A 25,056-nucleotide genomic window follows, 5' to 3' on the forward strand; every position below is an offset into this window, starting at 1 on the left:
CAAGAAGTGCTTTGACCAGCTTGCCTTCTTGTGGTTTCTCATGACGTCTGCTGCTTACATTTTAATTTAATGATGTAAAAACAACTTTTGGTAGGCGGGCACTAGGTGCTGCATCGTCCAATCAGCTCAAAGAGTTCTGCTGAACGACCCTCCTTTCCCCTAACGGGTTTGATAGGAGCAGAACAAAGAGTGCTACACATTGTCAGTCTGGCTGGCCAGGTTAAGGAGGAGAAACATTTTGGGGAAAAAAGGGCCTTGCAAGACTTGACATGACATGACAGGGGAATGGTGGCCTAATAAGGAGTGGTTCTGGGTTTGAGTCACACACAGGCTGCTACTCTGGGTCCCATAGGGAGCAATGGCAGCCCACTGCTCCCTATGGGACCCTAAGGGATAGGTTAAATGCAGGGGAAGAATTTCATTGCAATGTGTCTTGCAAATAAAAGATAATTATAATTTTCAGAATTTTAATGACTTTGTGGAGTAAGCTACTCCAATATTGGGAGAATGATGTTTGTATAAAAATACTACTACACTATACACTTTGTTTATATACAGATAATACCGAGGGGATTTTAGGCTTAAAATACCGGTGCTTCTACATGTCTTTTAGTCTGCACAAGCAAATCGTTGTCCCTATCGGAGCAACAGCCGAGCAACTCTACAGACACACCTTTGATTTGACTAAGAGGGAGGGAACCAAGCAAACAAGCAAAATGAGGACACGAGTACACTACAAAGTAAGCATGTTGATTGTTTTGTACTACAAAAGCGTGAGCCATCAAAAGCACAATGCAAGATAGAAAGAACCGTGTAGGTAACAACTCACCCTGCACTGAAAGCGGCCTGTCAGAGAGTCTGTTGTTGCGATGCGAGCTTCGTCGTCTGGGCAAACTGACGGCTTCTTTGGAAGAGTCCTAAACAAGACAATGATGTACATTCAAGGGGTGTCTTTCATAGAGACATGCTCAGAGGAGTAGTCCTCTACACGTCATAGCGATAATAGGTCCATCTGGGATCAAAAGAGATTTAACTTGAACTTATGTTCCCTTTCCCTGTCCAATCCTTGTAGTTTGACAAAGACTAATTGTTGTGTTGAGGGATGCCACTGCAAATTCCCATGATTTCCATAACCTTTCAGTCATTTCAGCGGCAAAGCTTATCATTGCTTAAGGCAGATTAATCAACAATGACTTGACCAAATGCACACCTGTGGAGGCTTGTGAACAGTCACAGGAGAGAGTGACATCATGCACGGAACTGAGCCGGTGAAGTTCGACCAATCAGTGAGAGGCTTCTTCTCTTTGGGAACCTGTTGGACCAGATTCAGTTTTGAAACATTAACGAATGCGAGATGGACACTTGCTACAAGAGACAAATCCTAAAAGTCAACTTAGAATAAGTGGAGACGCAGGGTTAAAGATGAAATACAAATTGCCTTGAAAAGTTAGACATATCACATCTGGCTGAGAATTAAACACGTCCAAGATGGATGGGGCATAATGAGATTTAAAAAAAATATAACACAGCCACAGTGTCTTCCCTGCTAACCCTCCCACGATACTTCAGTCACAAACACATGAGCAATTCAATGACTACATTAAGTGCAATGTTCAACCCCGCTGACCTCCTTCAGTTCTTAAGACAAGCACATGGCGTCAAGAATAATGTTGACAGTAAGCATATATGAGAGATCATATTCTCCTACTCTATGTGAAAATCTGTTACAATGCTTTCTATGTCTCACTCCCCAACAATGTGATCCAATCAGATTATCTTCTCATGCATGTGTTACTGTACAAGCTGCGGAGCGCTCCACAGCCGCAAAGAGTTCACAGTTTAGGACAAATATGTCAGAAATCAAGCACATCCCGCACGTTTGCTCATTCTTCATGACAATGTCTCATTTTTCTCCTCCACTACAATGCCACTCCCTTTTTTGTCATCCCATTCTCCCCTCTCTCCCCAATTTAACTAGCATTATATACTCAACAAAGTTTAACTCCCTTCTGTCTGATAGATCCACTTGTGTTCATTATCTTAGCTTACCCTGCGCCGCAAGGATGTAAGACTTCTCTCAGCTTGGTCGCTCTCCGTCTCACACATCCACACACGCTCAAATCTACACACATACAACCAAAGCAACCACCCTCCCGCTGCTTACTCCTCCCTCTGTTCTTACCCTCCCCTCGTGCCCTCCTTCCCAACTCTCTCCCTCTGATTCAAGTTCCACTCACTGACTTGCACTTATTCCCTCCGTCTGATTTGTTTTTTCCGCCTCCTGGTTTTCTTTCCTGCTCATTATAACTGATGCTGTCATAACTCCGAATAGGTGAACACTGACGCCAAAGGAATTAAGCCCAAACTCAGTTCAGCAACTGAGTAAATGGCACATTTTGGAATGGCAAGTATTTATAGGAAACACAACTGACTGGAAATTACAATGCAAAGCTTTGTTTTGAAGAATTAGAATTAAGAATAAAAAAACAACCAAAGTAGTCTAGGCTTCTCGCCATTCACCACTTATTCAAAACTGAATCACATATGCCTGTCACTATGTAAAGTAGCCAAACCAGGTGCAAAAATCCACTCGCAGCTCAAAGGGATCCATAAACAAATCTGAATAACTACTGGGCCTTATGTCTAAAGCACTGTAGAAGGCCCCCTTTTTTTTTTACAAACCCTGTAGAAGAGACATTTCAGCAGCTTGCACATACAGTCTGTGTTATGCATTCACCCCAAAGGTGAGAGCATATTGATGCAGATAGTTAGTAGAACAGGAATCATAAGGAACGTCTTCCTGGAGATGAATCTAGGAGACGAGCTCCTACGTGAGAATCCTGCACGGCCAAGATATTGCCTTTTAGCTCATTCTGGTGGACTAACAAGGTATAAATGTGTATATAAAAGCTCAGCTATCCAAAATACATATAGGACAAGTTATTTACAATTTGGACAAAAGATAGAGGCTTTCTATGCAATACTTGTCGGTTTAATGGAAATTCTGACTGTAATTTAAGTTTATTATGATGGTTTTAATCATTTCCAGTAAAGTTTTACACTCCCATCAAAACATATAGTCAGTTTCGACTATATGCTGATGACAGCATATAGTCGAAACTGAACAACCTGAAGTTCATTTCATAAAATGACACTCAATATTGTACATTAGAGATAAGGCTCGGGTGTAATTAGCAGTTTCTATTTATCTTTCGACCTACCTGAGCAGAATATCTGTTGAATCAGCTCGGTTTATTTATACAGCTTCAATGCATAAAAACACAACCGTTCCAGGGCGTGATATCCAATAGGATGGTGTCATAAAAACCCTGTGAACATTCTCCTACTAGCTCACCTTGTCCACAAAGGTCTATGTTTTTGTATAAGGAAAACCAGCTTCTGCCTCCAAACAAACACAGACGTCACGACAGAGTTCAATCATCTGAATCTAATAATGCAGATCTTTATGTAAATTCCTGCATGAATTTAATTGGGAGATACTTTTCAACAACAGCATATTGTACATGCAGATGTGCAACTTTTGAAAAGTATCATAGGATTTCATCACAACAGGCCTAAGAAAGAACATAGCCTTTAAATGGCATTATATAACAGGACAGTAAGGTCAAAGAATATTTCAGAACAGATATTAATAAATTTGTTGCCAGCTTGTGCCAAGCAGAGCTGGCATCTAAAAAGCATCTTAACATTCTAATATTGATTTACACAAGTCCTGCATGCTTTTGCTAAACTCCAAAAAATGCATTTTGACTTAAATGGTAAACAACAACAGAAACCAGGCAAAGTACAATTTTGCTACATAAAAAAAAAACACTTAGTCAAAAGAAAAAGGTGAAAATAAAACTGAGAAGTCAGTGAGATAGCTTCAAATGGAAAAGGATAAAATATGCCATGGTTATATACATCATTACGTCTGCATTGGTAAATCAGCAACAAATTCTAGTACTTACATAATCCTATTCCATCCACCCCTTTTCTATACCCACTTATCCGTGCAGGGTCACGGAGGGGCTGATGCCTTATAGTCGCATTCCCTACCCCCAATTGTGAAATATTTGACTCCATCAACAAAAACTGTCATCTATCAGAGAAGATTTTTAAATGCTGACAGTTTTTTTTTTTTTTTTTTGTCGAATCGGATTCATCATAAAGCCAATTCTTTTCTGAATAGTAAACAAACCACCACTGCACACACCTCCAAAATATTTCTACATCAGGTAATATTAACAGTAGTTACAGTAATTTGACTATCACAGGAGTAATACACCAATGAGGTTTAAGTACACAGCATAATATCAAATAATCATCGTACCGTTTGAGCCGTGTGGATGAGTTCTTTTTTCTCCTTCCTCAAAGCATTCAGATCTCTTTCTTTCTCCTTCTCCATCTCTTTCAGCTGTTTCTCCAACTGCTGGACTCGTTCCTGAAATGTCAAAGGATAATTTCCATGGGCTTGGACTTGCATATGTTTTCTTCTTCGTACGCTTAAGCCGATTTCTTTTCCCAGGCATGGGTTTCGATAATGTCTTCAAAATATTGTGATCTAATATTGGGATAATATGCTATAAGTATAGAACAGAGTGAATAAATACACTGCCAATATCCAAGTGAATGTTTCTAAATAGACACACACTTTACAAGCTATTGAGGAGTGACGGACCAAGAAAAAAAGCACATGACTACAAATCTAAATGGGTAATTTAAAGAAATACTGGACTATAATTTCCTACCCAAGGACACTGAATGCAGCATATTACGAAGCAGACAGACAGATGAGCAGCCATGTGCAGCTGGCCACAGTGCAGCTGAGTCAACTACCCTCCCATCTCATACAATCCCAGTCTTCATCTCATCCTTTGCACTCCCCCACCAGCATACTGAGGCTAATTGCGGAACAACTCAGCATTATTGTCACCAAATATGCTTTTTAAAGGAATTCCACATGGCAGTAGGAAAGCAGCTCTGTTGCCCGAGAACAATATTTGCATTCATCTATCCTGTGTCAGTTTAAAGTGGTTTTTCATGACGCTGCACAATGCGATGTTGTAGTTCACATCAAGTACAATACAAAGCTGGAGTGGTATCAGGTAATACTGTTCAAAATGTATCTAGTTTCAAAATATTGTAGCTACGTTTATCCATTAAAAACAGTGGAAAAACACTTTACCAGTTTGAAATACATTTACTTTGTTTCTTGGGACAGAGATAATAGTTCATATCAATAATAAACTGTCATAATGCAAGTAATGCTGGAAACGCATGGTGGCATTGTGACTTGAGTAACAGATTCACCATCTGTTGTTGTTTTAGGAGCCAGAAGTGATTTTACCAGGAAAAGAAAGGGGGAGCTGGAGAGCAACAATAGAAATCTAGCTGACAAAGTCTAGTTTAAGTATAGCATCTATTTGATTAGTGCTGTTCTAATTTCATGACTTAGGGGAAAACTTTATAGTTACAGTTAAGAGCCGGCACTAAATATTGTGTCACATTGTTAGCTTTATATGCAAGACTGTTTGTTAATGTGAATACTTTCCATTCAGTCTATAGGTTGAATATCTGTGTCTTTTGTACCTGTAAAACAAAAGGATGTCAGGAGTAGCCTATGTTTATCTTTCATGAAGACCAGAAACTGGCAGTGTGGAAAAGGCCAAAACCAAACTGAAGAATTGTAAAATATGAATATCCTGAATGCATGATAAAAATGGCAAAAACTTGTTAATGTTGCAATAACCCAAAGAAGTCAAAGATGATTTTAATCTAACTCACATTTATCTATGTGGCAGCAGTGTGCCGATTGTTAGACAGATGGTGCCCTTTTTCTTTGTCAAACTGTGATTGCAGGATTTATTATTCAAGTGTCAACCTGCCTCTGTATTTGGACTAAGGGGTTTTACTGTCACACTGTGAGCCTGAGGCATTCTGGGAAACATTTTAATGTAATAAACCAGGGCTGGACGATAATTCAGTCACAATATTGATCGATAGACGTATATAGATGATAGAAAAAAGGCTCAATAAAAAAGTTCAATAGAATAACAGTTTTCCTTTTGCATTCTAGCCTTTCATGTAGGTTTATATTACAGTCATTAATCCTGCCAACCAATCACAAACACAGACCCAGGAACGCTCCGTCACCAAGCTCTGCCCCCTTCAAAGAGTTCAGAAAGCATGCGTTCTTTTTTCTTTTTTAAACTCTTGCTATTTTGGTAACAAGTTAGTTGAATAAAGGGTTGAGTTTAAATTCAGTGTTTGTGTGTTCTGCAACTAAAAATAGGTTGCTAAGCAACAGCATAAAATAGTCAGGGCTGCACTTAAAATACATATTTTGAATTTCTTGATATTTATCAATATTGACCAATATGATTTTATACAATGTGTTTTTTTTTTTTCTATATCGTCCAGCCCTATGATAAACACAAGGTAATAAGTGATATTAATGATTTTGTCCCATTGGTTCCAGTTTAATCTGCCGTAGTATTCAAATGGTTTCGTCTGTTGTGTATTTTACAGAACAAAAGACTGATTTGGATCCAAGAAATTTAATTAAAACACATTGGGAAAATATGTGAAAGTTAAATAATAACAGAATGAAGTGTAGCAGGGATTTGTATGGATGTTTTCAATATTTTCAGCGATAATCTGTTGTCTTGCTTCAACGATTTCTGAATCCCCTCCTGTGTTTAATCTTTTTAATCCTCCTTATTGTCATTCCACCGCTGCCGTCTTTCCTCCGTCCCACTCGGATTTGTTCTCTCAGGGTGGCCTGTGACGTAATTAGCCTCCTTGTATAGACTCATGTGACAGAATCAGGGTGATGCTTGGAGGTAAGGAGTTCATTCATGTGCCACCATTAATGTGGGGGTAAGCGGGATGGCAAGTTCTAACTCGCAGTGATAACCGTTAACTGGCCTCCAGAGAGACAATTACAAACTATGAGCTCATCCTAACAAGTCATTTAATCTTGGGCTTAAGTGTGTTGTGGCCAAGGAAAAAATAGGAGTCTGCTTTGCTGCTGAGTAAAACTTCAATCTGAGCAGATGCACTGCACTGATGAGCAAAGCCAGCAACGCTGTGATTAGTGAAGGAGGAGCACAAGTTTGCAACTTTGAAGTCTAGTCTCTGATCTGCCTTCTGCTTATTTTTAATGTCAAAATGTCTTTCAGCTGCAGGGGAATGTTTTTGGCAGAAAAAAAAAGGTTTATCGGAAGCTGCAAAAACTGAGACATATATAGTGTCGTGTTCAACATCCTTGTAATCGTGATAGAGTGAGAACAACCCTGTACTGGATCTCAGATGTGTATTATCATATTGTTCGTTTCCACTATGTCCACATCTCACAAGTCAGCACTAAGAGGGAATTTATGTCAGGGTAAACACTGGCATGGAGCACATGACTCACTGATAAGCTGCAACCCCCGCGTAACACCTCAGGGAAGATTTGTGAAATCCTCTGAAAAACTCCCACATGAAGAACATTGATCACCTGTGTCGCGTTGACCACATGCTGCTGACAGGAGATCTCCTTCTCCGTCTCCCCTTCACTGCCTCCCTCCTTTGGTTTCTCCTCTCTGTCCTCGTCCTCTTCGCCAATGCCGCTTTCTTGTTCCAAAACACGAAACTCCCAGTCCTCGAAAGCCCGGGCGGCTGCCTCCATCAGCTCCTTCTCCTGCAAGCAGGTGGAAAAAGCTAGTGTCAGTTCTGTTTTCTTTTGTTTTATTCACCACTACAATTTGTTGGATATAATTTAGTTCCTGGGAAGAATAATGGGCATTACAAGAAAAATAAACACCAACATATCTAGGAAAATGTGTTATTGCAATACATAAACCTAATATGGTCAGCTTTTCCAAAAAAAAAAAATTAAATAAAAAAAGTTAGGATAGAGGTGTATTCATACTCCAGTGACTTACAAAAATGGTGCCACAGTACAGCAACACATTTCTTTAGGATTCTATGTTAGCATTAAGCCCAGTGTTGTGCATACATTTTTTCCCACCAATAGAAATTGTGGCATACACTAGTTTCATTAGAAATGCATTAAATATTGCAAAAATTGTGCATTTGTGATTTAAAGTCTTTAATCAAACAAGGGTACAAAACAAACAAAAATGAATAAATATTAATAAAATATTAGAGAAAGGCAAAAATACTTTTCTAATTAATTAAATTTGTTGCTTTGTTTTCCATAGCAAGCATATAATAGTATGACATATGGATTACAGAATAAAGGACTAGCAGACACGTTGCACATAACGTGTCTGCTAGTCAAGCCACAGCCGGGGCGACTGTGGCTTGATGGGTTGAGTAGTCGTCTGGCAACCAGAAGGTTGTGGGTTCGATTCCAGCTTCCCCTTGCTACATGTCGCTGTGCCCTTGGGCAAGGCACTTAACCCCAAGTTGCCTACCGAGCTGCGTCTCGGTGTATAAATGTGTGCGCGTTAGTGAGAGCGACTGGGTGAATGTGGCTATAGTGTACAGCGCTTTGGGTGGTCAGCATGACTGGAAAAGCGCTATATAAGTTCAGTCCATTTTCCATTTACATACTAAACACATTTATAATTACCCAGAACTTTTAATATTTAGAAAGTAAAGTCACACAACCTTTGTTTTTTCCATTTCAGTGCTGGTTCTATGACTTTGAAGCCCTTGATTAATAAGCCCTTGGTGAAAAATAACCACTTTAAAAAGATCATTTCTTTAAATTGTGGGTGCATCTAAAAGTACAAAACTGTCTACAGATTTCAATATCCCCTCCCTACTTGTATGCCATTTTTTTTAAACAGACTATGCCAAACTTGTTTCTAAAAGCTTTTTCCAACAAACAGGACATGTTTCAACAGAAGAACAGAACCCACACAAAACCTGTCATCAAACACTGCTTTTTTAGTGATCCCTTATCCTGTTCTGACACATACGGTGAAAGAATACACATCCTTTTAAAGTTTAACACAACAGGTTAAACTGGTATTGAACAATCAGGCGTTGTGAAAAACAACATTGTCAGCATTGATGGCAACACACCCTTTATTCGAGACATGAGCTTATGAGTCAGAACAGCTAAGAATCAGTTGCAGCTTTATGTTTTATTTGGAAGGTTGCCTTTAAAGTTTAATTATTAAGACATCTTCACAATCTTCCCGAGTAACAGTTTGAAAAAATAAAAAAGCAATAGGGTGAGATTCCATTCTTGATATGATACTAAAGAGTTAAAATCAGATTCAAATATATATAATACAACCCATGTTAAATTATATTTTCACAGAAATGTTTCTGTAAGACGAGAGCAACTCGTGAGAAGAGTCACGCAGAGTAATGACACAAAATGATGTCAGTGTTGTTTAGCAGCATTCAGTCTTTGCAAGTTAGCTCTTCTTCTTACTCTCTGACCTATGTTATAGATTAACAGTAAGAAAAAGTTTGAAAAAATAAAAAGTATTTAACAAATACACAGCTTACCTTCTTGGCACAGCTTGCTGATCTAAGACTATTTAAGAAAACAAGCCCCATCTAAAGATTTTATGGAAGAGCAGGAGATAACTCTGTGTGATTTACAACCAAAATAAATGTTGTACTTTTTTTTTTTGCTAGTACCTGAATCATAACCTGACTCTTCCCAGATGGATGTAGTTCCGCCGAGCTCCGCACAACACCAACACATCCATCTGGAATCGCTGCCATTGGGAGGGATTTCAATACCACATAAAATGGACGAGCCAATCAGGATCACTGGGCAGGATTTTCATAGATGTGACGTACCAGAGAAGCGACAAAAATGGCAGCTCACAGCAAGGGGGAACAGATGTCCCCGTTTTGGATGACCTGTCCCTGGCAAAAGCTGTCCCCGGAAATGTCCCCTGATTTCCGTGTACCATGATGGAATAAAAATGTTTAACGCAGCAAGAGGTATTTACCCGGTCCTGCTGCCGTCCCGGCATAGTAGAAGAGTTGACCCCAACATGGCTTCCCCGCCCTGTTGGCGTTGCAGATCGGGCAAAACAAACTAACCCCCCGGTTGCCCGCTTAGCAAAATCAGAGACGTCCCCAGTTTTCATTAGAGGAATCTGGTCACCCGGTAACATTGACGCTGCTATTTCATTAGTGTTGTCAAATCAACTGAATATTAATTATTTAAAAGAACACGAGAGAACGGCTTTGAAGGCTTTTGTTAGTGGAAACGATGTTTTCGATTTTGATGTTGGTTTGAATGCGAGTGGTTGAACAAGTGGTTTATCCAATCACATGCAAGGATTTTTGATAAGGCTCCTCCTTCTGAAATACATCTCCAATGGAGCGATCCCAGATGGATGTGTGGAGCTCTGCGGAACGAAATCCATCTGGCAAGAGTCAGGTTACCTGGATACTCTCCTTTTCCAAGATTAAAACAAAAAAGCTTAAGATGAAAATCACATTGCAGTTCAAATTGTCACATCTTTGAACTGATCTTCTAATGCACAGCCATACAGTCATAGTGAGCAGCAAAGAGGCATATTTTCCCTGAAGGGAGGCCATTAATGCAGATTTATGATGTCTCTGCCTTTTTTGTGGGTGTTCCCACCCATAGAAAAAAAAACACCTGGAGGTTCTTGTTTAACATGATCAACTTTAAAACATTTTATTAGCCCAGAACCTGGCAGAGACATTAGATACGGCACCATCTGCTCACCTGCTGCAGCTGCAGAGTTAGCTGCTCTCTTTGGCTTTCGGGCTGGCTCGGGATCAGTTTCTCTTTTTCCTCACAGATCCTCCTCAGTTCCTCCACCCTGTGCCTCTCCTTCTCCAAACGCTCTCGCTCCTTCATTTGCAGACACATTAACAAGATAGTAAAGCGACAGTAATCTCCATTTGTACCAAAATACAAAATTAAAAAGAGAGCTTAAAACAGTATTCGGACTATACTACCACTGTTTGCAGAGGCGCCAATAGAGTTATGCTCTAAGTGCACAGTGGGACGTTAAACCAATGATTATTGCACAGGAGTTGACTTATTTACATGATCTTGTTTTCATGTTAATAGTTAATTTCTGTCCCCACTTGTTTCTCTAGAATCCCATAAGCTAACTTTGCCTGGTTTTATTATTGATCCCTGAGCTAAGGACATAATGTTTTCACATTAGAAGGGGTAATTTATGAAGGAATTTAGAGACAATATTTCAAGTTATACATTTAGTGTGTACTTACCTTAAGTCTATCAGCATGTTTGTGCTTCTCCTTTTCTCTGGCTTGTTGTTGAAGAGACAACAACTTCTGTGTGTGTCTGTGCAGCTGCTTCTTCTCCATCTGCAGCTCTCCCTGCAGCAAAGCGATCTCCAGCTGCAGCTGAAGGGACAAGAGAGCTGACCAGGCTGAATCATATCAACCAGACGGCGAGACCGTCAGAGGTATGCATTCTTTAACTGTGACTGTTGCCTATCAGAGTTTTAGTTGCTGTTTTTTTTCTTGGGAGGGGTATTTTTTTTGTAAAGATTTCTGGATGAAAGCAGCTATTTTATTGCATCTTTGAACCAGTGTCACCAGTTAATACCTTAGAGAACTAGTTCTCATCTCATCCTGTTAAATCATCTTTATTCATATTCATAGCGCCTAAACATTTTGAACTAACTCCACCAACATTAACAGGGGATTGAATGTTTAATAATTTATAGATCAGGACATCATGCGTCGATCAGCATACTGACATCAATATATTGGATTAACGTATTTGCCGGTTTATACTTCAATTCTCTCGGCTCACAAAAACTTTACTTTGATGTGATTAAACTCTTAACAAAAATAACACCCTCAGTCTCATATTTTTCTGTTTTAGCTTTTACCAGGATGAAATTTTGATAAAATTGTTAGCTTGTTAAGACTAGGTATTTATTTATTTGAATTGTGTTAGCATCAAAGAGATTGGTGTTTCTCTTTGGAAAAAAATACAGATTCTGTTTGAACATGTGAGCTAATAAAGTCTTTGGTTATGTAAATTAAAACCATCTAAGCTGTTATTTCAGCTATATTTAGCTCTACGATGGTCAGAGAGCAATGTTAGGAGTGATAGTATGCATGAAGTAGCAACTTTATTCCTCTTTTTGTCTGTTTTACTTCCAAACACTCATGCCATGAATTCGCCTGACTCCCATGAACAACAAAAACTGGACACATGGTTAGAGTAAGGATGTCCAGTTTATAGTTTTACATTTCTAGAGAAGACTAACAGCAGTCCCCAAGTTTGTCATAAACACCTTCTGTTCACTTTACAACAGAACATCGTTTTACATGCTGTACTCATAAAACAAATAAACCATTAATTTGATGCACAAGCCTGCTTCAAACCATCTGTTCTGGGGTGATAAGTTAATTATTTTTCCACAATCTTTATTTCTACCTGTATAACAGCAATCTCAAATTCTCACCTCAATCTTCAGTTCTTCCATTTGTTGGGTGATCTCTGTAATCCGCTCTTGAAGCACTAAAGGCGTTCGGCAGACCCTGTGTGAGCCCATCTCTGGCTTTTTAAGGCAGGACTGATAGTAAAGAGGAAAAAGAAAAGAAAGATATCATCAAACTAAAAGTGAAAGAGAATTCAGCAGAAACAAATATGGCTAACAGCTATTTAAGCATCATAAAAAGCCTCACTTAAGCCCTTTACCTTCTCGCTCTCTGTGCTGCTGCTCTCGGTGTCAGACTCGGGCCCCGAGGAGGCCGGACTCTGACCTCCGGCCACTCTGGTGAGCCATGGTTGCTGGAGACCCTGCTGCCACTGGCTCCTGGAGTTTTCAATGTTATGTTGGGGCATCTCTAAACCCTAAAACCAAGGAGACAGTTAATAAGTTAAAAAGAGGAAGAAGAAAACAGGATTTTTAGTACATACTGTGTTACTGTTATCTGCTCTAAGGGCAAGAGCATATGAGGGAATCAGGGGACGTCACAGATAGGGGATATCACACTACAGTGATGCACATTGGGGGAATAAAACATAGAAATCCCCTTGGGTTTCCAGAAAGCAGTCTGTGACGGAGAAATCGTCTCACCTTCAAGAGGAAGCAAAAGCAAAAGAGAGGAGCGATTTCAGGATGTGTGCAGTGGTTTGTGGTTCCCTTTCAGGGTCTCAGCGTGCGTACACGGGCCGAAACATACAGCAGTTTTACTTTTCTGCTGAAAGCTTTGATGTTGAACAGCAAACAGGCAATATATGAAAAACCATACATCTGAACATTACTTTGAACTATTGTCATATCAGGCTTGTGTTTTGTCACTCACATTCATGTGGATCTACTAAAGCAAATATCATTATATATTTTGTTTGCCAACTGTTACATCAAAGTGGCTCTCAGCATTCAGGAATTTGTCGTCCTAAAAGCCTACATTATCCTAAAGTCTTTTATTCCACGTTGCCCTTTCGCCCTCAACTGGTGGTTTCTCTTCACACAGAAACATGCAGTCAAGCAGACACAAAATTCTGGTCTTTGCGACGTGCAAAACCAAAATGTGGGGGGAAAAAAACGTAATTCTTGTTTTTTGAATTTCTTCCCACCGTTTCCCTCCTCAACCTCTTTGCTCCCCTTCTCCTCTAAAATCAATACCTTATTAGGCTACAGGGAGATAAGTTTGAATGGAAGCACAGAGACAAATATACAGCAGAGATTTAAACGAGTTTCCAACATGATGAATGGTACGGTGGCATCCACAAAGAAGAGACAAGAGAAAAAGGGTAATGTATGGACAGAGAGAATAGAAAAGAAAGGAAGTGGTAATGTTGCAGTACACCCCTGCTGCACTATAAAAAGATAAAGAGCATAATGAAGCTCACACAAGCCACACTAGGAAGTAATTATTGACTTGTGTTTTTGACATGTACACATTTGAAATCTGCTGGCATGCTTCCTATTTGTCAGATACGGTTATCACAGATTTTAGGAAAAATATGACAAATGCAGCATAATCGGAAAGAGGATCAATGCCGGTGAGTGACCTAGACATCTGAGAATATTCAATAAATGACTGGAAAACAAAGAGCCCCGTCTCAGAAACAACAAACAAAGACACAAATATAGACTTTTAAAAACCTATTTTTCAATAGAGATTAGGATTTTTTTGCACATAAGTGCAATAGACTGAACCAAAAGAAATGTATTATTATAATGAAGCCAAAAAATAAAAACAACACAACTGACACAAAAGTGCTTGAAGGACATCATATAAAAGCATTAAAACATAAATACAAAAATACACATAAAATATGTTAGGTAGCTCTCTCATTGGGGGTAAAAACCCTTTAAAAAATATGGTTTTAGAGCAGATACAACGAAGAGGCCTGTGCTGGGTGTCTTCTCTTCAACACCAATCAGACCTAATATTAAAAAAAAATAATTAAAAAAACATATGCACTACAGAAAGCTTTTTCAGTATGACATGATTATTAAAAGGCATCCACTGACCCCTTGTACATGTTTTACAGTATTTACTGGAAAAAAAAAACACTCACAGAGCAGCAGCATCCGGTATGGGTTATGCAGAGAGAGAGAGAGAACTTCATGTTGAAACACATCACTATCCAAACATCAGCCCAAGTGTTTGACCTCCAACTAAAGTCCAGTTAGATACCCTATCAACACCACACACGAGGGAGAGTTATTCAGGAGTAAAGTCCATGGATTGATGCTAACATACCACGGTCTTCAAGTTGAAAGAGAAAGAAACCCTGATGTGAAGAAAACAAGTGAGACAGTAAAAAGTGAAGTAAATATACCAAAATCAGCAGACGCATGAAGTTGAAGCCCGAGAGCCAGTTTAAAGAAAGAACAAAACAAAGTTTTGTGCCCAAAATTGGATTTGATTGCAGGGAGGGGAGTGCCTCCGGAGAATAAGATAGGAGAAAAAAAAAAGTGAACGGAGGTGTAGCTAAGCATCCAGTGAGCAAGTTTTTGTGTGCTCGCCATGCAAGGACAGCCTTGAGCGATCACAAGAAGCCAAAAAAAAAAAAAAAAAAAAAACACAACTACCTCAGATTTCAAAACTGATCAACTAAAGTGTAAACAACACTGAACCCATTTTCGTTTTAACACTATTCAACCATAACCAAGAAAAAATACATTCTGACAACAGAAACTAATGCTCAGGCCAGTGAGGGGGAGTAATGTAGAAGCACAAGAAGCAGGGAGGGAAAGAATGTTATCCATGTCATATTATCTCACCATGTCCTCACATCAGCAAGTCTTATCACTCTTTCTTTCAATACAAGGCTCCACTGGAGCTTTACACATTCCCAGTAGTAAAAGCTGTATGTTTTAGTTTGATTTCATACAGAAGGTTCAAAGAAGTTTCAGTAGAAGTGGCTTGGTCTAAATCATAGATAACCACAACACTGTTGTGGTTTGAGCTATAATACAGAGAAGAAGGGTGGTATATTCAAGCCAGTGTTGCAGAATAGGTCAAGTCATCACTGTTATCGTAATAACGATGGTTTAAATACCACTTTCACATTGGATTACATGAATGGACATTTTTAATGGACATTATTTTCTGTTGTACAGGTCATCCTCCAATGTCACTTGTATTAGAAAATCCCAAAGTCCCTTCTCCTAGTGCTGTGCCCATTTTATTTTACCTCAAACTGTGTGATCAAAAGTCTTCTGCAAACACCACTGTGACAATTACAGGGGGGAGGAAGGTGGGTTATGGGCCTGGCTTCCCTTTAAGGAGGTTAAATTACCAGGTTAGGGGTACAAATCCTTTATAGATCACATATTACATGCCTTGATAAATTTACAATAAATGTAACATAAACAAGCATAGAGGGATCTTATACTAGCATTAAGCAAAGGCTTTATGGTGCCAATCAGTCTACTTAAAAAAAAGGCAGAAAGAATGAGATTATATAATTTGTACCTTGATTTCTCACTCTACTGATTTCTACTGTTCTCCAGTTTTGCATTGTATTACATTGAAATGACTGTCGTCATTTCAGCTTTTAACTTTTTGCTCTCTCTCTTTTTCTTCATAGTAGGTACACCTGGTCTGGCGTTCTGTTAACTGTGACATCATCCAGAGAAGACGGCTCACCCGCTACTACCATCTAATGTAGAACAGATTACCAGATCAATGTGTGCTTCTGTGCTTTTTTGTTTCTCTTGTTGTGTCTCTGTTCTGTCTTCTGTAACCCCAGTCGGTCGAGGCAGATGACCGTTCATACTGAGCCCGGTTCTGCCGGAGGTTTTTCCTTCCCGTTAATGGGTGGTTTTTCTTCCCACTGTCGCTCCATGCTTGCTCAGTATGAGGGATTGCAGCAAAGCCATGTACAATGCAGATGACTCTTCCTGTGGCTCTACGCTTCCCCAGGAGTGAATGCTGCTTGTCGGGACTTTGATGCAATCAACTGGTTTCCTTATATAGGACATTTTTGACCAATCTGTATAATCTGACCCAATCTGTAAAATATGATTGAACTTGACTTTGTAAAGTGCCTTGAGATGACATGTTTCATGATTTGGCGCTATATAAATAAAATTGAATTGAATTGAATTGAATTTACACTTACCGGTACTCTGTATAAAATGACATGCTGTTTATCTTCTTACTGTCTGACATTAGATAAGCCAAGTGGTTCCGGTTTTGGGTCAGTTAGGATTCCCAAAATTGTTTATTTTCTAAATCTCTGAATGGTGAGTGAGGAATTCAGATGTTTACATACACTCTAAGCATTTGGTACCAGTGCCTACTCTGTGATTATTGCAGCAACTGTATAGCTTGCTTAAAATATTTTTTGGGTTTCCCCTACAAGTTTCTCATGGTTCACTGGACTTTTGCCCAATACATTCAGACCAAACTAGTGTAACAGTCTGATTTATTTGCTGCCTTAATCCTACACACCGTTTCAACTCTTTCCACAAATATTATATGGACTGAGATCAGTGCTTTGTCATTTTTTACTCCAAGCTACTTTTTAACTAATTTGGCTATACGGGATGCTTGTCCATTAGGAAGACCCATTTACACCTATGTGCTAACCTCCTGGCTGATATATAGGTCTTGCTTCAATATTTGCACAGAATGTTTCCATGGTAGGATGGGGTTCCCAGGTTTAGAAGTGTCCCCTTTTTCCCTCCAGATGTAATGCTCATTATGGCCAAGAACTTAAATTTTGGCCATGTCTCCATAATTCCAGGATTTTGTTGCTGAGTGATTGCATTTGCAAACAGTAATCTTGCTTTTTAAATGTTGCCTTTGGAGTAAGAGTTTCACAGAGGAATTTTGCATTTGTTCGGAAGTTGAAACAAACATGTTGCACCAAAATAGATTCACCTCTGGGACACAGAACCCAACTCATTCATGAACATTATAAAAGCTGGGCATTCCCATGCTATCTATAATCGTGTATCATTGTTTGAAGAGATTAATTTGACACCTTCAGGCATTTAGAAATTGTACCCATGGATGAAACCAAATCAGTGGAGGTGCAGAATTCTCCTCCTGGCTGATTTAATTTTTCCATCATGTCACAAACAAGTCGGTTTAAACATTAAATAAAATTAGCATGTTGCATGTTTTTACTGCGCTTTTCAGTGTTATCTGAAAATCTCCGAGCATTCAGTAATTAACCTGTGACTAATCCTATTTGACTAATCTGTCCTTGAACAGGAAACCAGTATAATGTTGTCACACCTCAGCTCTTGAACAGAGGCAATAATAAAAAAAGAAGAAAACACACACACACACACACACCCAACATGACTAACACTGGCTGGTCCCTCTCCGAATCCCCTCATTGTCCAGTGGCACAGCATTGTGTATACAGAACCATAATGTCAACACTGACAACAGCTATATTCCACCAACTGCAATCGGGACAAAAGAGCGGTGACGATGGTATGCCCTGCGTGGGTGTGAATGCTGATTACAGCCTGTCACCAAGCATCTAGTGAAAGGGGATTGTAGGCAAACATGTCACAAGTGGAACATGTGAGCATAAACAGTTCAATAATGACAAAATGCTCAAATACAGTAGTAATAACCTCAAGTACAAGCAACCAGAATTGACAAAATCTTGTGGATAGGTATTGAAACATTTTCAGAAAAACTAAGTAAAAGTCCGTTTGGCTCCGATATAAGCCCGTTTGCTTTTGCGATGACCCAAATAACTGAGAATTTGCACAGGCACACATAAGGAAGAAGAATCTAAAAAAAAATAAAGGATGTCAGCTTGTTCAAACTGTTCTAACTAAATTGTTTATCAGGTGTACTACAAGTGAGGAGATCGAGTTTTGGAAGGGAGTAATCTCTGGGTCACAGTGAACTTCAAATATAAACAGCAGGCAGGAGGTTTGTGTTCACTCGGCTGTTAAAAGGAATAAGTTAATTGTCAGAGCAGTAAGGTATCTAAATCGTAAGCATATCTGATCTGACCCACTCCTGCTTTTTGACAACATCAAATTAGATGCAATAACATATGTTTTGGGTTTGACCTGCAACACTTAGGAACGTACTGAAAAATGCGTGTACACATGGCCAACGAGCTCTGCACTCACCCATCACTCCCGTTAGTCTGTGGATCCACAAAATGTTTTGCAGAAAACTTTCCAATAGAATAATAATTTTCTTATATTGCATTTGTTTCTTTTCATATGACCAAGTCTTTACATTCAAGGCTCATCAAATTTAAACAAACTTGCAAGCTGTCCCCCATTTGACTTCAACAAAAGCAACACAATGTTTACTCACTTGGTTGCAGAAGCAAAAAATGACAAGAATGGTAAAGTAAAATAATTGACGTAAATATGAGGCTTTGGTTGAAACCAGGATTTTCTGGTGCACTGAACTTTGACGCACAATTGCTCAGAACACCAGAGGAGCAGCAGCAACAACAAGAGAGATCAAAAAATGCTTCTAGAGTTAATCTATGCAAGTAGAAAAAAAATAAAAATAAAAATCTACGTAAGTGGCTTCTTTTCATCTGCAGAAGCCTTCTACTTAATCGTTTGAACTTTGATGGTTCTGGCGCAAAGATTTGGTCCATTTCAGTAAATACAATCGTTTAAACTTTTCCATTTAATGAACATTAATAAACAGATTACTAACTCAGTCTTTTCCAAATTTTCACTGTATTAAGCAATGATCCGGCAGTTCATTGAGTCTCATTTAAATGATTTTCTTGATCTTTACAAACTAAAATGCATGCTTTAAAAAGAATATATATTAAAAAAAAATCTATATTTCTGATTTATATTAAGTATCCTCTACCTCCTCCACTCCTCTCTGCATACATGGGGAAGTGGTGGAGCATGTAGAGAGCAAATTCTCTCTACTGGCCTCTCTACTCAGCAGCTCATAATCTTTTATAGAGTTACAATTGAGAGCATCCTGTGTCTCAGCATAACAGCAAAGTATGTTGATGCACGGCACATGAGAGGGAGGATCTAGCATGGGTGGTGAGGTCAGCACAAGGGTTTGTGGGACGCCGTCTGGACGCATCCCACTTCCCAATCTGGACGCGGTTTATGTTGCAAGGGTCCAGAAAAGTGTCAGACGAATAGCCACAGATCCCACTCACCTGGGCAACGCACTGTTTGCCCCACTTCCATCAGGTAAACGATTTTTAATTAGAAGTTAAAAATGTCTTCTTTTCCAAAACTATGAAGGCTATCGTCCCCTGCTGAGAATCAAATAAACCTCCAGCCATAGTCTGTTACATCTTTATAAACATGCTGCTGGTTCCACAGGTTCTTGATCCATTTGAGAATCATTTACACAGTCTCTCCCATTCTAATGTCTATTTGTACTCTTTTTAGCTTCTTAGGAAGTGTTTGTCAGGTACGTTTTAAAATACAATCGCACATTATTCTACATCTCTCTGTAAATGAACTGCTTTTTTTACTTGAACATTTCAATTTTATCGGCTGCTAAGGATTATTTGCACATGCTTTAGCTTATCCAGAAGTGTTGTATGGCACATTACACTTGAACATTTTATTTTTTTATATGAATATGCCTTATTATCCACTAACAACTGCAAAGTCTTTTTCCCCTTCTGATAAGTCTCTCTTCTGCAGTACAGCTTAACTTTAATTTTAGCTTTTCCTTTTCATAATGTGTTTTTGCATTTTTGAGGCTCTCTTCAAGGAATGAGCATTCTTTGTTTTTCCATGGCTGTCTTGATTTGTGTCTGTGTGTTATAACTAAATTCTGAGCGGGTGTCTCACCAAAACTTCATTATGGTTTGGATGGATTCTTGATTCTGTTCTACAAATGTGGTTTAATGTTTACATGGCTGAATCCTGCTTCCTTACAGCAGAAAATGAAACTGCACATGGTTATTAAGCTGACAGAACAAATATGGTGGATTAAGCAGAGTAACCTCTGGACCTTTGGCATACAGTTCCTCCTGGCTCAGTCCCAAGGACCGGTAAACTGTCACAACTGTACAAGAGTGTGACCAGAAACAGTCCTAACACTAAGCAGTGCTAGCAGTCACCCCATAGTGTGGGGTTGAGTAGAACTGTGGCAACATTAGGCAAAATATCCAGATGGTATTGCTGTGACAAATCTACTAATGGAGCCACAAAATGTTTGTTTGGTGAATAATTTATTACTTTGATGTGATTCACTCTGTACCATCTGGCAGAGGGACGACCAATGGAAATCATCCTTGGCTGTAATTGGACGCATTCACATTTGTGTTATTGAAAATGTTCTTTAAGGCACAATGCCTATCCTCAAATAAAACTAAAAATAAAAAACTAAATAATAGCAGCACGTGCCTTGGCAGTATGAATCAGGAAAAAATTATTCTGATTACTTAATGCAACCCAAAGAAATTGTTTTGATGCTGCATACGCCGACCTGTTGCTCATTCTAAGTATTCCTTCATGCTTTTAAAGGAAGATGATTTTTATAGCTTACTATAGTTATTGGAAGATTCAAGTTTGATTAGATTTAACAATGCTTTTGCAACGGTATGTTGCAAAAGCATTGTTACAAACAATAATTTCAATATATTTCATTTAGATATCATAGAAAAACATCTCAATTGGATTTAGGTCTGGACTCTGAATGAGCCATTCTAATACAAAATCTGATATGATTTAAACCATTCAGCTGTAACTGTATGTTTATGGTCCTTGTACTGTTTTGTAGTCTCTAACCGATTTTGTTTTAGGATCGCCCTGTATTGACATTCCTTTAGTTTCCAAACCTGACTTAAATCCCCACACATGATGATGCCACCACTATGTTACACCATAAGGATACTGAGTAATGGTTGGTGTTTAGCGTTAGTTCTTCTGCCATACAAAACGTTCAGCAAAAAAACGGTCAGGCTTCATCTCATCTGTCCTGGATACCTTCTTCCACATTTGCTGTGGCCCTTATTTTGCTCGTGGATAACTGCAAACAGAAGTTCTTGTGGCTTTCTGTCAACACTGGATTTTTTTTTTTTTTTTTTTTTTTTTTTTTTGCTACTCTTCCATTAAGGTTATATTTCTGGAGTTTTCCCTGTCAACAGATTCTCCCATCTGAGTTTTGGATCACTATACCTCCTTCATGTGTGTCATGGTGTCACTGGAGGCTTGTGAGTAAAAACAAAAATGGAGTGAGGGCACTTAGAGGTTGGAGTTTACAGCACAACTATAACCTCTACTTAAAAATAAAGCTGTCCAAAGTCACTTGTCTGCTGCTGGACTTTTAAGTCTGATTAAACCAGTGTAAATTCCTTTATACATTTTTCCCTCCAGTGAAAGCCTCCTGAAATTATTGTTTTGCAAATAAATGACCAAATGTTCTTTCGCCGCGCCATTCTCTCCTGTCCTGTCGTTTTAGTCGGACTCTTCCATTTACATTTGTACGTTTGAGTGACATTTGTGTCCGCATTGTTTAGCTGTCAGAGTTGTGACTTCGAAAACGGTTATGATGAATAAATCGGATTTGATGAAGAATGGCCCAAAAAGCGCTGCTTGGCCATGGAGAGACATACTCCTTGGGAAGAATCTTTAAGTAACCAATTAGAGACTAGCATGAAGTCACATGAAAGGCAAAGGTTTCAAAGCATCCAGACTCATCTGTCCGGTGTCCCACACCATTAAAAAAATATGACTTGCACTAAAGAATGACCTCAAATAAACCCAAAATGAAACAGAAATACTGAAAAAAAATCAAGTCAGACATATTCAATGGAGAGAATAGATGTGATAATTACTTTTTATTTTCATGATTGATGGTCTACACTTTTCCAGCAATTTTCAAGGGGGCAAAATTGACTGATCTTGGTAACTTCTCTGATTAATATTTCCTTGCCTGGCCTGCTAGCTTTGGGGATCTCCTCTGGTGCATTCATGTTTTCATGGGTGTCCATGATGCTGTTTGTTTTCTGTTCTGTAATAAACTCTGAGGCCTTCCCAGAACAGCACTATTTATATTAGATGAGGCAGACTCCATTTAATAATCTGGTAACTGTTAAAGGCAACTGGTTGCAGCAGAGTTTTACTTGGAGTTTTTAAAGTAAACTGGCCTTAATATAAATGCAAAACACGCTTTTTTAAATAAAAAAATATGTTGTTAAACATGTATCATTTTTCTTTTCACTTTACAACAATGCATTGCTTTATGTGGTTCTGTGACATAAAATTCGAATAAATTGCGTTCGAGATTGTGGTTGTGAGTAACAGGACAAAATGTGAAAAGGGTGCAGTCATCACAGGTGTGTAACATCCTGGCAAAAATCTCACAAAGTCAACCATAAAACGCTGCATAATCAATGGCTGTAAAGATCAAAAGACTTCAAGAGTCGAATAACCAAGTTGAAATACTGGTTTTAAAGGCGGTGATGCAAGCACTGTTTGGTGACTTGGAAACGAATAACAACAAATGCAACTATTTCACCAGTTTCGATCCTCACCTGGGGATGTCAGTTTCAGGCAAACACATGCTAACTATGACCATTGCTTCTGTCTATTATTTTTTCCCCGTTTTTGCCAGATATCAAATATGTGACACTTCTAGAGACATTAGACCAAAGGTAAAATAAAACCCAACATTAAAATCATAGAAATTTTTAACTTAAAGCATGAAGTTACTGCTTGAAGTGTCTTAATTCTGCGCTAATACCACAACTAAGCTTTGAGGGATGCATTTGTTCTTCTATTAAAAATAACAGCTGACAAATGCCAATTAAAATAGAAGTAGCATTGGACAGCTATACGACTTGTGTAACATTTTAAGCAGTGTTCCTTACATCTAAATTACTATAATGCATTAAAACCCAGCAGGAGTTTTCAATAGGATGAACTACTTTCAGTCTACATTTAATACGTGCTTAGATTTAATTTTTGCAAGAAGCTTCATCCGGCCAGATTGTGCTGCAGTCTCAATAGAGGTTACCCTGCAGGCTGCAAAGCTACACCTACAGCTGGTGACATTATTGTTCTCTGAACTTAAACCCATGATTACAAGTTCCTACAACAGGTTAAGGTGCATTCTCTCGGGTATACAGAAAGGCACTTGGAAAATGAGGAAAACCTGTTCAAGAGAAGAGACCACCAATAGAAACACAAAAAAAGGAACGCCTGCAAGGTGGATCAGGCAGAAGTCCAACCAAATCACATTTTATCTCACAAGAAAGTGCTGGAAAAGCTCCATACAACATCCAAACCCCTTAATAAATGTACTTTTAACAAAATACAAGGGGTGAGATTCCCTCCTTGTTTCCCTGCCTTTCACTGTGGAATAATAATAATAATACTCACAGAGATTCCTTTGGTCTGAGTATGTCTGTGGGAGCTGTGATGCAACAAAGAGTGATCCATTAATAACAGTCTAGGACGCACAGGGCTCAGACACAGACGTGTCCAGTGGCAATCTAAACGAGACTCCTGTGAGGGTGTCTGACTGAGAAATGAAAAAAAAAAGGCTAAAGGCAGAAGTCCCCCAGACACCAAATCCTTCACAATCCCACCTCAGCCTCGTCTCCCACCCACTCTGTTTACCCGCTGAGTGCTGATGGAGGGATAAAGGGCCAGAGATCTCAAGGTCTTTGTAAACACAGGAGGTGGTGGGTGGGGGCGCATTTAAAGTATTGTCATGGGACAAGCTTTGATAAACACAAAATTTAGTTCAGAGAAAGTTTCCGTAAGTATTTTCACAGATACGAGAATATTAAAATGAACTATTTGAACATTTGGTATGAATGAGCCCAATGAATCGTGTATGTTTGGTTTGTAAAGGCAATAAATACCAGGAAGTTGTAATACCGTAATTCCTCTTTTGCTGCGAGCACAGTTACTATCTACTAAAACGCAACAAAAAAAGGTGCCTAATAAACATTATTAATAATTGTCAGAGAAGAACACACCGATACCCCTTTCTTCAAGTGTGAGCACTCTGTCCCGTTTGCTTCGTGTTTTCACATAAGCGTTGTGCTGCGTGTGGGGCTCTGTTGACTAAAGCTGGGAAACGAAAAGCAGTAAATAAATCCATTTTACCTGGAAAACGCGCTCCCATTTAAACCGCTGGAGTGGAGGCTGCTTTTGTTCGCAAGAGAGAGCGTCGACATGCGAGTAAAGCAGAACCGTAGAGCGAAGGCAATTTTAGGCAGGTTTTACTTTCTAACGCAGGCTCAGGAACTCCGTTCAGTCTCCGCTGCTGGTTGCGAACCACAAACGCACCGTTCAGCTGTTCTCCCGTCTCGTTACCGTCCCTGGTTTGATTGAGCCCCGCTCCTGAGAGCTGACAGGTCGGTGTGGGCGCACCGTGCGCGTCAACAGGTGAGTCTGCGCTGTGAAATCACGCGGGGGAAGGTGACGACAGAGGCGGACACAGCCGAGTTCAGCGAACTGCCCCCCCCCCCACGGTGGAAACGTTATTCACGCACATGCTCGCTGTTCTTAGGGCTATTAAAGTGCTATAGGCTATATTGTTTTTTTTCTGAAATGTGATTTATATTCAGGGGTGCGGTTTTGTCCGTGCTGAGTCATCCGGGCTCCCTGCCAATTATCTGTTTAATATTTTCAACAACATAAAAAAAATAAAAAAAAATAAAAAAAAACGTTCATCACTATATTGCAGTTTCAG

General features: G+C 39.2%; 1 protein-coding gene across 2 annotated transcripts in view; it reads right to left on the reverse strand.

Moving 5' to 3' along the window:
- phldb3 (pleckstrin homology-like domain, family B, member 3) overlaps positions 1-24,799 on the reverse strand; it is a 31,530-nt gene extending 6,731 nt beyond the window's left edge. Inside the window, exons 1-9 of one of the 2 annotated variants that reach the window (XM_012852659.3) lie at positions 23,733-23,851; positions 12,650-12,805; positions 12,414-12,524; positions 11,200-11,337; positions 10,685-10,813; positions 7,505-7,687; positions 4,334-4,444; positions 1,211-1,312; positions 830-917 (exon numbers count right to left, since the gene is read on the reverse strand). In XM_012852659.3, the coding sequence (XP_012708113.2) occupies positions 830-917; positions 1,211-1,312; positions 4,334-4,444; positions 7,505-7,687; positions 10,685-10,813; positions 11,200-11,337; positions 12,414-12,524; positions 12,650-12,805; positions 23,733-23,792 (1,078 nt within the window). In that variant the 5' untranslated portion in view covers positions 23,793-23,851. Of the gene's footprint in view, positions 1-829; positions 918-1,210; positions 1,313-4,333; positions 4,445-7,504; positions 7,688-10,684; positions 10,814-11,199; positions 11,338-12,413; positions 12,525-12,649; positions 12,806-23,732; positions 23,852-24,467 lie in introns of those variants that run through there. The other variant, XM_012852660.3, reaches the window with a different exon arrangement.
- Between the last annotated feature and the right edge of the window lie 257 nt (positions 24,800-25,056).

The sequence above is a fragment of the Fundulus heteroclitus genome, chromosome 3, assembly GCF_011125445.2.
Source record: "Fundulus heteroclitus isolate FHET01 chromosome 3, MU-UCD_Fhet_4.1, whole genome shotgun sequence".
Taxonomy (NCBI): domain Eukaryota; kingdom Metazoa; phylum Chordata; class Actinopteri; order Cyprinodontiformes; family Fundulidae; genus Fundulus; species Fundulus heteroclitus.